The sequence below is a fragment of the Mizuhopecten yessoensis genome, unplaced genomic scaffold (genome assembly GCF_002113885.1).
Source record: "Mizuhopecten yessoensis strain PY_sf001 unplaced genomic scaffold, ASM211388v2 scaffold10883, whole genome shotgun sequence".
Classification (NCBI taxonomy): domain Eukaryota; kingdom Metazoa; phylum Mollusca; class Bivalvia; order Pectinida; family Pectinidae; genus Mizuhopecten; species Mizuhopecten yessoensis.
The window spans coordinates 191,513-204,445 of NW_018408769.1; the positions used below are offsets into that span (position 1 = coordinate 191,513).

Genomic DNA, 12,933 nt, shown 5'->3' on the forward strand with positions numbered 1-12,933 from the left:
TTCCAAAAAAGTCCCCTAACTATCGGAGTGTTTAGATTTTCGTAAAATCATCTCTACATAGTTGCATAACCATTATATGAAAGTATCAACGAATTTCGCTGGTTAATTACGAAAGTGTGGAGCCACCTTAACTGGGAAATGTGTAATCACACGTACTTCAGAAATAAAGCTTATGATAGAAAGACATTAATTAACTCATGGGAAGACACTGACATAAGATCAGACGACTTCAAGAAGCGCATGGAATGCACACTGATGTGTTTTGATTACCGACCTCACCTGTACGTATCACGTGCTGTTCACAAGCTTTTGGTCGCTACGACATTTGTTGTCGAGCGAGTTACGCTCTATCAGATAAATCGTTTCACGAATGCAATTACAATAACTCTGTGAAAATAGTGGCTTGTAAAATATCAAGATCCCTATAAATTGCAGGTGCATGTGCGTGCATGTGATAAGGGCATACCATGCATAGCCTACGGTTACCTATGCACCTGACATGTAAATACGTCATGCGTAGGCGGGCTATGGAATGATGTCCGAAGTGTACATGATTGACAGTAATTGTGTTCCATAAAAGAACAGTAAATTGACAATTAAATATAGTAATTCAATTTATTTCCGTCGTTATTGGTATAGTAAAGAAAATAAGTGTCATTGTAAAAATAAATATGTGTAGGGTTGATTAGCAATGTTTCTTTTCATTATTTTAATGCCACACACTCAAAAAAATTATGTGAAACTTTCATTGAATTCTGTTGGCTTATTGTGAAAGGGTGGAGCCTCCTTAATTGACATAAAACCGAGTCGGTATGGAATATACCGTTGGTCATAGAAAGTAGTGTTTCTTACTCAATAATTCGACAAACTAACTAGAAATTTCGACATAATAACAATGTTTCACTTATAAATACAATATTGCATTCAAGAAGTTTTCTGAATTCATGTCAAACCTGTGATTTCAATCATGGCATTATTTAACGTATGTTTTGGTATACTAAATGTATAATGAAAATGACGTGTTCGAGTACCTATATGGATTCCTACGCGCTAAGAATATATAAAGTTGTCCGTGAAGACGGTGTCTAGACAAATGTAGAATTAGACAGGCAGTTCCAAAGAGAACAGAAAGTAAAACAAAAACAATCTTGGTTAAGGACAGTAAGCATGCATGTGGTAACGATTTTATGTCAAAATAAATCCTCAGACTTATATATGTAATAAAATAATTGATTTTATAAAACATATGAAACAACATTTAAATAAAGTTACATGACATTAATACACTGCACATTTCCGGGGGGTTTTCTCATGATTACGTCATAGTGATGCCCACATGCTGTGACAAAGCAACAGTCTTAGTTCCAGCTGCCTCGAAAACGATCTGGAATGGACTGTCATTTTGTTATATCACAGCGTAATTAAACCATCCCATATCTTTATATTGGGATGTGTCTATGATTCGATTATGCCACTAACAACACACAATGTTTGTTTTCTGTTCATGAATTGGCAAAACAGCAACACAACAACGCGCAACAGGCGGCTAACAAGCAACAGTCTTCTGCAGCCTCCTTATCGGCCTCCGCTTGGCGGCGCCCTCTATCGTCATACATGTAACTGAAACAAAATCAAGAAATTCACTCACCATGGTATCATTTCATTACAATAACGCTTTTAAAATAAACTTAGCAAATTACGTAACCTGTAGCATGAAATACTTTTTTGATAATGGATTCGAATGGTTTTGGTAGAAATACGGTGACGAATAGACAAGCTCCCAGCTTTGGCAGTAGTCTTTCGACCTTGGACAATACAACATTTGAAACCTTTAAAAAATTGGCACCGTATTTTTATGTATAACATATTTTAACATGGTTCTTCCAAAACTGTTCATATATCCTAGGCCATTAGATTATGTTTGTACTGTATGTACTGCAATTATTTTCCTCCAAGGTAATCAAATAATATATTTTGTGATGTGACGACATGTTTACGCGAGACTAACATTGTGTTAACATGTTTACGTCATACGTGCACTGTGACATGTTTATGCCTACGTCAGACTTACATTGTGACGTCATATTTACGTCTGACTTATGGGCTTTTTCCCGATCAGATCTTACAAAACAGGTCATGTCTTTGGCAAAAGGACATTTGTGTTGGTGTGTTAAGAGAGAAACAAGATTGCCAAACTCATCGAAATTACGATTGTGAGTTTAGATAAATCTGACTGACTCACTGATTGTCCTAGGCTCGGTTATAACCGGAACAAGGACGTAAAGCCCCATCAATCAATCAATCAACTGACTCACTGACTTATTCTACTTAAAATACTTCTTTTTATTATGTGTGGACCGTTATACGTGTAATACATAAGTGAATGTCCTGGGCAGGTTGCTTCCCCCTCCCTCATGTTACAGACTTACACTGTTGTTGGCTGTTGTTGGTAGACCGGACCCGGAGGTGGGTATTGGCCCGCGGGGTACTGTCCTGGCGGATATTGACCCGGAGGGGTTTGGTACGCGTACGCTCCTGCCGGTGGTGGAGGGTATCCAGCTGTAGTCCCGTACCCAGGCTGCTGTTGGTATGTCTGTGGGTAGCTCATATCGCTGGTTATGTTACTTTAGACGCAATATGGCACCTGCTGAAATCATGAATAGAAAATACAGTAATATTCACTTGATGATTTAATATTCTCACCATAGATATGTCAGAGGAACAGGTATTTCATGCGTTTTGAAACTGTCACGAGGACACTACATCAGTACTTGTACAGACTGTCAACAAGTCCGTGGGACACCGCAGAAGTACAATTAGTCTGTCCAATAGTCAGTCTTTCGAAGTACAAGTATATTCTGTCCGTCCGTCCGTCCGTCCGTCCGTTCCAAAGATATCAAAGACGTACACCAAATATAGATGTAACAAAATATCAGGTCCCTGTATGAATTCACCTGCGTAACAACTGTCAGAGTTATACTGTGGCAGATTTGAATTTTGTACATAGGATTACTTTCGTCTTCTAGCTTCGAGCTAGAGGGAATTTCCCTTTAGCTCATGTGATAGAGCGTCCGACTAGGAACCTAGGGATCGCGGGTTCGATTCCCGGTGAGAAACACACTATTCTCTTTCCTGTTATAATAAGACAAAGAAGACACTTCAGGAGAGCGTACAGTGTACATTGTCGTCTTGAGTTCCTTATTCTCAAAAGGGCCAAACTGTTAAAGGGATTACCCGGAAGTAATAGTACTAGTACGTAGTTACTAGGACACTACCGATCGACTGGCACACAGTGACTGTCAAACTGCCCACGTCGTACTAGGACCTGTCAAAAGTACAACACGGGGTAACAAACTGTCCGAGGAATTACACAGTATGTGCTACACGTATACTGAACTGACATAATATAATCATATACAGTTGATCGGGTCTGCGTCGTAAATGATATTTTCGTTATAATGGCTACTTTGTTGGTAATTACACAACATGTGTGTACATATATACATGGACCATACTACGAAATGGGTATATATACAAAATAATGTAACTAACATCGGTATAAACACATATTGAACGAGAATAATAAAATCGTACTGTACCTTGATCACTTTGTCGCCGTGTACACCTTGTTCTTCCTTATGTACTAGTGTCTATTTTTAGCCACTCATGTGACCGTTAGTTCTGACACGATGTCGCATGACCCGTCTTAGCAAATAGATACAATGAGTAATGTCTGTACATACTTCAGTGTTTGTTTACATCTGATGTCAAATCGGCTAGACCGCTGAACATAGCATGGCGAGCTTTAAGTCGATCAGTGTTTATGTTTATGTTTATCCTGCTTAAAACCTAGCACACTCCTAGCCTTCTTACCCTTTATCAGAAATAGCACATGCCCATGCAGTAATAGAAATGTGTTCAGCCACCCGTGACACATAATGGACAGTCAGGTTGACACTGCATGCACTCTGAGTGTTCAGTATTCATTATACACTAGATGAGCCAACATCATGTCAGACAGCGACCATGAGTTGTTCCTCACACAATCTTCATTTAGAGATGTGTCTTGCTGTGAAGCTGATACTGATGAAGTTCTTAGTGGAGTAATTGACATGGAGAAAGAATACGTGCCCTGTTTTAACATTAAGAATGACTTATTTTCTGACATTTCGTCTGATGATGATTTGTTAGTACAAGCATCTATGGATATGGAAAATTCAGACATTAAGAGCAATGGAAAGGAGAGTACTAGATTCCTGTCCCTTCTAAAATAGAAAGACTTGCAGTCTTTATTGAGTGAAGGAAAGTGCAAACAAACTGAAAACAAAGCAAGGTGGGCGGTTAATTTATTCTAGAAGTGGCAAAATCAGAGAGCAAACAAGGACTGTGAACAAAATTTTAGTAAGCCATTAATGGAAATGGAACCTGAAGAAATGTCAGATGCCATGTGTTTCTTTATTACGGAAGTACGCAATGAGGCAGGGAATGAATATAGACCAAATACTATATATGAAATAATTGTGTCTATTCAGCACTTCCTTCGTTCAAGCGGTAAACTGGTAAGCTTTTCGGATGATGAAGTCTATTCCAAAATGAAGTCCATTCTTAATGCTAAGATGAAGAACCTTTCTAAACAAGTACTGGGGCTGGAGAGGAAACAGGCTGTAATCATAACTGTTCAACAGGAGGAGAAGTTATGGTCTATGGACTGGGGCTGGAGAGGAAACAGGCCGTAATCATAACTGTTCAACAGGAGGGGAAGTTATGGTCTATGGACTGGGGCTGGAGAGGAAACAGGCTGAAATCATAACTGTTCAACAGGAGGGGAAGTTATTGTCTATGGGAATTTTAGGATCAGATACTCCTCAGAAGCCATGATCTATCTCAATGAACTTCATTTCGCCTTGAGGGCTGGAAAAGAACATAGAAATCTAAGGTATGGACCTTTGTCTCAGATTAAGCTCATGCAGGACTCTGATGGTCGTAAATACTCCAATACACAGAGGACATTTCCAAGACCAACTCTGGTGGTTTGTCTCATCGGAAAGTGACACCAAAGATGACCCGTGGTTATGAGAGTAGTAACAAGGGCAGTTGCATTGTACAACTCTACATCAAATACATACAGGCAAGGTGAGTGTATCTTATATTAATAAACAGCAATAACAAACTTCAGCTGTCACAATTCAAAATGGGCACCTGGTGGCCATTTTTTTCCGATACTAGAAATCAAGGGGAACCTACCTATAAAATTTGAGAAAGCTCCATAAAGAACTTTCTAAAAATAGTAATAACAAACTTCAACTGTCAAAATTGGGCTAAAAATCCATGCTTTCAGTTTTGTTTATCATAACGTGTGTAATGGAGGAAACACATATATATTATATATATAAACTACATATTTGATTTTTTTTCTTTTAGACCAGTAACGGCTAAGACTGATGCCTTTTATCTGCGCCCGAAAGCTACTATTACTGGATCATGCTGGTACGTAGATGCTCCAGTTGGCGTTCACACTCTGCAGGTAACTGTTAAAAAACTATGTGAACAAGCTGGGTTTTAAGGACACTTTACTAATCACTCGTTGCGGGCAACGGCAGCGACACGTTTATATTCTGCAGGAGTTGATGAACAACTCATAGCGGAGAAAACAGGACATAGGTGAAATGCTGTGAGATTATACAAACGAACAAGTGATGAACAACAACAGAAAATGAGTGAAATTCTACGTGGGGAACAGAAAGAAAACGGTGTTAAAAAGCAGAAAACTTCTGAGAATGCTACAGGTGCAACAGAGACCGTTACGGGAGGAAAAGAAATTACATGTAATATCAAGGATGGGGTAGTGAATATAAATGTAAAGTTTTGAATGAGGTTATTGACTGTAGTCTCTATGGAAGCAGAAAGTCCAAGTTATAGGACGTACATGTATATAGTGAACTGTGAAACTGGAAATGCTATGCTGCAATGGAATTTAGAAAGGTGACAGAGTCTTTAGATTCTTTTTCTTTTAGAATGTTTACGATAAGACATGTTTGGTTTAATATTAAAATGTTTACTTTTCATATCTGTGTTTTGGAGTTTTGTTTCTGCGCTGACCGTCCATTATTGGAAAAAATAATGGACTGTCTCGTTAAATAATGGACTCCTAGGTGTCCATTATGCAATATAATGGACCAATACAACAATAGATGACTTCACAGCTGGGTTTTAAAACCATATCCGTGTACAGTTTTATAACGATGGCTGTACGTATAAGAAACATTCGTTGACAGAGAATGTTGAATCAAACGTAATACAGGTGACCCAAAAATAAATAAATAAATAAATAAATTCAGACTTCTGGCGTTACTTACATTCCATAAAACTTTCCAAATAGTTTGGTGATGTGTCTGGCCGAAATTTACACTAAAACTTATTTTTTGCACTTTACGAAATAAATGTTTTGATATTAGACTTCATGAATTAAACCACTTACAATGAAATATAGAAACACATTTGGAAGTATTTACGACTAAATGTAACTTATAAATATGTTGCAAAATCAGTTTTATTGTGATACAGATGTCATATTAGAATGATTACGAGGTTATTATGACATTCGTAATGTTGATGTGAATGATAAGGATATAATTCAAGTCGCGCTTCTATATATTGCTGGAAAAATATCAATTTAAAGTTGATTAAAACATTTCCGGAATATAACGTTACCGTTCGGCGCCCGTGTGTTATAATCAACGGCATTGCTTATGACGTCAATACGATTCTGAGTGACGTCAGTGTTTTACCAAAAATGGCGTCACTAAATGTAAGACACTGACTCTTCGTGTTAACCTGTTAACTTCGTGAAGTTCTGTATTACCTGATGAGCAGAAAAGCTTGGAGATGAAAGTAAGTACGGAAGACTTTCTATGCTACAGATCGATGCTTTAAGGTTCAAACATATGTTTGTAGTAGACTCTCAAAGACATTTATTGGATACCATTATATCATGATATAGGTACGGTGTGGTCGATATATCCTGGAGTGTTATAACAGTACTGTACTGTACTTTTTCTGAGATAATCTACGTTTTTGTCGGTATATATCTCGTACATTATGTCTCAAATACCAATTGATAACCTTTAGGTAGACATAAGCCAATTTTGTTATTGTACAGTACTTCTACTTCTACTTTATAATAACCGCCTTCCACAAGTTGAAGATTTGGAGTAAGACGAATGTCTTGGTTGACTCACAGGGGCACGCAACTACTTATTATAGGCTTTCAGTCGCTGGATACGTTATAACCTAATACTAGGTTATAATATAACGTACCCAGCGACTGACACCCTAAAACAAGTAAATATTAATAAAAGTTGCGTGCCCCTGTGGTTGACTGTGTTTAGACTTATATACAATTATTTGCTGAAGAGGCACCATGTGAGCAGACCTGGATTGAGCTATTTTTGTTAAGCATTATAAATATACTGTATATATTGTGATGTTTGAGGTAGCGGTGACTTGTTAATGTTAGTTCAAGGGCTTTTGTCCCCGACTTCTTACAATACAGCCGATCGAGCCATTGTTTGTTCGGAATTCATGAAAATTGCGTCCACGGTGATAGGGATTAAGTGTAACACATTTTGTTCGGAATAAACATATTATTCATTTAGACATATAGCCTAAATGCAAGTACAAAAGTATGATTGAATATGAGCTACAGTCAAAGAAAACACTCTTTTTTATTATCTTAACAGGTAACTTTGCTGGTTGGTTTACAGCTGTCTCTTCATATTTGGATTTGCACGTGTGAGACCAAACAGAATGATGGTAATAAACAAGTTCTACAATCTATTCTGTCAGTGTTGCTGACCAACACTGTACCCAGTAACATAAACTGTACACGTTCAGGAACATTTTGAAAATTCGTTATGCATGTAATACTGTCAGAATATTTATTTTTCTTAAAAAATTGAATGTAATTTGAAGCTAATGTTAACGAAATATTTATTGTAAACCGACTGTTGTTTATTGTCGACTGATGGTTTATTTGAGGGCCCACTAGTGTTTCACTGTTCGATATCAGTTGATGTTTATTAAAAAACTATGATAATGAATATCACATGGTGATTGATAACTTGACGTAAGCCGGTATTATTTTATGTCAGCTGGTTAATGCTGTTAGTCGCTTTTAGTTGCTGTTAAGTGTTAACTGATGATTGTTGTAAGAAAATTATTTAATATTTGAGTCTGTTATCAATAAATGGTCGGTGTACGTGGATTGGTGTTTGATGTGAGGTTATGATGACTATACACTAGTGTTGTTTTATGCTGGCCCCATTTGCTGTTTGATCCCAACTGACTAATGTTGTAATGGTTGATGTAAGCCGGTTGTTGTTTGATGTCAGCTGATGGTTAATCTAAGACATTTTTGTTTGATTTTAGCTGTTGTTTAATGTAAGCTAGTTATTGTTGGTGTCAGCTGATGATTGATATAATCCAGTTTGGGGTCAGTTGATGGATAATGTGAACCAGTGTTATTCCTATATCATCTTATGAATAATATAAGCCGGTCGTTGTTTGGTATCAGCTAATGGTTGATGTAATCCGGTCGTTGTTTGGTATCAGCTGGTGGTTGATGTAAGCCGATCGTTGTTTGATATCATCTTATGGTAAATATAAGCCGGTCGTTGTTTGACATAAGCTAATGGTTGATGTAAGCCGGTCGTTATTTGGTATCAGCTGGTGGTTGATGTAAGCCGGTCGTTGTTTGGTCTCATCTGGTGGTTGATGTAAGCCGGTCGTTGTTTGGTCTCATCTGGTGGTTGATGTAAGCCGGTCGTTGTTTGGTCTCAGCTGGTGGTTGATGTAAGCCGGTCGTTGTTTGGTTTCAGCTGGGGGTTGATGTAAGCCGATCGTTGTTTGATATCATCTTATGGTAAATATAAGACGGTCGTTGTTTGACATAAGCTAATGGTTGATGTAAGCCGGGCGTTATTTTGTATCAGCTGGTGGTTGATGTAAGCCGGTCGTTGTGTGGTATCAGCTGGTGGTTGATGTAAGCCGGTCGCTGTTTGGTATCAGCTGGTGGTTGATGTAAGCCGTTCGTTGTCTGGTATCAGCTGGTGGTCGATGTAAGCCGGTCGTTGTTTGGTATCAGCTGGTGGTTGTGATGTAAGCCGGTCGTTGTTTGGTATCAGCTGATGGTTGATGTAAGCCGGTCGTTGTTTGGTATCAGCTAGTGGTTGATGTAAGCCGGTCGTTGTTTGGTATCAGCTGATGGTTGATATAATCCAGTTTGGGGTCAGTTGATGGATAATGTGAACCAGTGTTATTCCTATATCATCTTATGAATAATATAAGCCGGTCGTTGTTTGGTATCAGCTACTGGTTGATGTAATCCGGTCGTTGTTTGGTATCAGCTGGTGGTTGATGTATGCCGGTCGTTGTTTGGTATCAGCTAATGGTTGATGTAATCCGGTCGTTGTTTGGTATCAGCTGGTGGTTGATGTAAGCCGATCGTTGTTTGATATCATCTTATGATAAATATAAGCCGGTCGTTGTTTGACATAAGCTAATGGTTGATGTAAGCCGGTCGTTGTTTGGTATCAGCTAATGGTTCATGTAAGCCGGTCGTTGTTTGGTATCAGCTAATAGTTGATGTAAGCCGGTTGTTGTTTGATATCAGCTGGTGGTTGATGTAAGCTGGTCGTTGTTTGGTATCAGCTGGTGGTTGATGTAAGCCGGTCGTTGTTTGGTATCAGCTGGTGGTTGATGTAAGCCGGTCGTTGTTTGGTATCAGCTGGTGGTTGATGTAAGCCGGTCGTTGTTTGGTATCAGCTGGTGGTTGATGTAAGCCGGTCGTTGTTTGGTATCAGCTGGTGGTTGATGTAAGCCGGTCGTTGTTTGGTATCAGCTGGTGGTTGATGTAAGCCGGTCGTTGTTTGGTATCAGCTGGTGGTTGATGTAAGCCGGTCGTTGTTTGGTATCAGCTGGTGGTTGATGTAAGCCGGTCGTTGTTTGGTATCAGCTGGTGGTTGATGTAAGCCGGTCGTTGTTTGGTATCAGCTGGTGGTTGATGTAAGCCGGTCGTTGTTTGGTATCAGCTGGTGGTTGATGTAAGCCGGTCGTTGTTTGGTATCAGCTGGTGGTTGATGTAAGCCGGTCGTTGTTTGGTATCAGCTGGTGGTTGATGTAAGCCGGTCGTTGTTTGGTATCAGCTGGTGGTTGATGTAAGCCGGTCGTTGTTTGGTATCAGCTGGTGGTTGATGTAAGCCGGTCGTTGTTTGGTATCAGCTGGTGGTTGATGTAAGCCGGTCGTTGTTTGGTATCAGCTGGTGGTTGATGTAAGCCGGTCGTTGTTTGGTATCAGCTGGTGGTTGATGTAAGCCGGTCGTTGTTTGGTATCAGCTGGTGGTTGATGTAAGCCGGTCGTTGTTTGGTATCAGCTGGTGGTTGATGTAAGCCGGTCGTTGTTTGGTATCAGCTGGTGGTTGATGTAAGCCGGTCGTTGTTTGGTATCAGCTGGTGGTTGATGTAAGCCGGTCGTTGTTTGGTATCAGCTGGTGGTTGATGTAAGCCGGTCGTTGTTTGGTATCAGCTGGTGGTTGATGTAAGCCGGTCGTTGTTTGGTATCAGCTGGTGGTTGATGTAAGCCGGTCGTTGTTTGGTATCAGCTGGTGGTTGATGTAAGCCGGTCGTTGTTTGGTATCAGCTGGTGGTTGATGTAAGCCGGTCGTTGTTTGGTATCAGCTGGTGGTTGATGTAAGCCGGTCGTTGTTTGGTATCAGCTGGTGGTTGATGTAAGCCGGTCGTTGTTTGGTATCAGCTGGTGGTTGATGTAAGCCGGTCGTTGTTTGGTATCAGCTGGTGGTTGATGTAAGCCGGTCGTTGTTTGGTATCAGCTGGTGGTTGATGTAAGCCGGTCGTTGTTTGGTATCAGCTGGTGGTTGATGTAAGCCGGTCGTTGTTTGGTATCAGCTGGTGGTTGATGTAAGCCGGTCGTTGTTTGGTATCAGCTGGTGGTTGATGTAAGCCGGTCGTTGTTTGGTATCAGCTGGTGGTTGATGTAAGCCGGTCGTTGTTTGGTATCAGCTGGTGGTTGATGTAAGCCGGTCGTTGTTTGGTATCAGCTGGTGGTTGATGTAAGCCGGTCGTTGTTTGGTATCAGCTGGTGGTTGATGTAAGCCGGTCGTTGTTTGGTATCAGCTGGTGGTTGATGTAAGCCGGTCGTTGTTTGGTATCAGCTGGTGGTTGATGTAAGCCGGTCGTTGTTTGGTATCAGCTGGTGGTTGATGTAAGCCGGTCGTTGTTTGGTATCAGCTGGTGGTTGATGTAAGCCGGTCGTTGTTTGGTATCAGCTGGTGGTTGATGTAAGCCGGTCGTTGTTTGGTATCAGCTGGTGGTTGATGTAAGCCGGTCGTTGTTTGGTATCAGCTGGTGGTTGATGTAAGCCGGTCGTTGTTTGGTATCAGCTGGTGGTTGATGTAAGCCGGTCGTTGTTTGGTATCAGCTGGTGGTTGATGTAAGCCGGTCGTTGTTTGGTATCAGCTGGTGGTTGATGTAAGCCGGTCGTTGTTTGGTATCAGCTGGTGGTTGATGTAAGCCGGTCGTTGTTTGGTATCAGCTGGTGGTTGATGTAAGCCGGTCGTTGTTTGGTATCAGCTGGTGGTTGATGTAAGCCGGTCGTTGTTTGGTATCAGCTGGTGGTTGATGTAAGCCGGTCGTTGTTTGGTATCAGCTGGTGGTTGATGTAAGCCGGTCGTTGTTTGGTATCAGCTGGTGGTTGATGTAAGCCGGTCGTTGTTTGGTATCAGCTGGTGGTTGATGTAAGCCGGTCGTTGTTTGGTATCAGCTGGTGGTTGATGTAAGCCGGTCGTTGTTTGGTATCAGCTGGTGGTTGATGTAAGCCGGTCGTTGTTTGGTATCAGCTGGTGGTTGATGTAAGCCGGTCGTTGTTTGGTATCAGCTGGTGGTTGATGTAAGCCGGTCGTTGTTTGGTATCAGCTGGTGGTTGATGTAAGCCGGTCGTTGTTTGGTATCAGCTGGTGGTTGATGTAAGCCGGTCGTTGTTTGGTATCAGCTGGTGGTTGATGTAAGCCGGTCGTTGTTTGGTATCAGCTGGTGGTTGATGTAAGCCGGTCGTTGTTTGGTATCAGCTGGTGGTTGATGTAAGCCGGTCGTTGTTTGGTATCAGCTGGTGGTTGATGTAAGCCGGTCGTTGTTTGGTATCAGCTGGTGGTTGATGTAAGCCGGTCGTTGTTTGGTATCAGCTGGTGGTTGATGTAAGCCGGTCGTTGTTTGGTATCAGCTGGTGGTTGATGTAAGCCGGTCGTTGTTTGGTATCAGCTGGTGGTTGATGTAAGCCGGTCGTTGTTTGGTATCAGCTGGTGGTTGATGTAAGCCGGTCGTTGTTTGGTATCAGCTGGTGGTTGATGTAAGCCGGTCGTTGTTTGGTATCAGCTGGTGGTTGATGTAAGCCGGTCGTTGTTTGGTATCAGCTGGTGGTTGATGTAAGCCGGTCGTTGTTTGGTATCAGCTGGTGGTTGATGTAAGCCGGTCGTTGTTTGGTATCAGCTGGTGGTTGATGTAAGCCGGTCGTTGTTTGGTATCAGCTGGTGGTTGATGTAAGCCGGTCGTTGTTTGGTATCAGCTGGTGGTTGATGTAAGCCGGTCGTTGTTTGGTATCAGCTGGTGGTTGATGTAAGCCGGTCGTTGTTTGGTATCAGCTGGTGGTTGATGTAAGCCGGTCGTTGTTTGGTATCAGCTGGTGGTTGATGTAAGCCGGTCGTTGTTTGGTATCAGCTGGTGGTTGATGTAAGCCGGTCGTTGTTTGGTATCAGCTGATGGTTGATGTAAGCCGGTGGTTGTTTGGTATCAGCTGGTGGTTGATGTAAGCCGGTGGTTGTTTGGTATCAGCTGATGGTTGTTTTAAGCCCGTCGTTGTTTGGT

At 41.2% G+C, this 12,933-nt stretch overlaps 1 protein-coding gene and 1 long non-coding RNA gene across 2 annotated transcripts in view; one reads left to right on the forward strand and one right to left on the reverse strand.

Moving 5' to 3' along the window:
• Window positions 1–1,152: 1,152 nt before the first annotated feature.
• On the reverse strand, window positions 1,153–3,700 carry LOC110463263. Its single transcript, XR_002464365.1, has 3 exons — window positions 3,600–3,700; window positions 2,430–2,647; window positions 1,153–1,620 (listed from the first exon to the last, which is right to left on the reverse strand). It is a non-coding gene; the product is annotated as an uncharacterized LOC110463263 (long non-coding RNA).
• Window positions 3,701–6,794: 3,094 nt separating this feature from the next.
• Window positions 6,795–12,933, forward strand: part of LOC110463266 (SCO-spondin-like) — a 33,730-nt gene continuing 27,591 nt past the window's right edge. Inside the window, exons 1-2 of the mRNA XM_021517714.1 lie at window positions 6,795–6,891; window positions 7,740–7,812. Of these exons, the coding sequence (XP_021373389.1) occupies window positions 6,886–6,891; window positions 7,740–7,812 (79 nt within the window). The 5' untranslated portion in view covers window positions 6,795–6,885. The remainder of the gene's footprint in view (window positions 6,892–7,739; window positions 7,813–12,933) is intronic.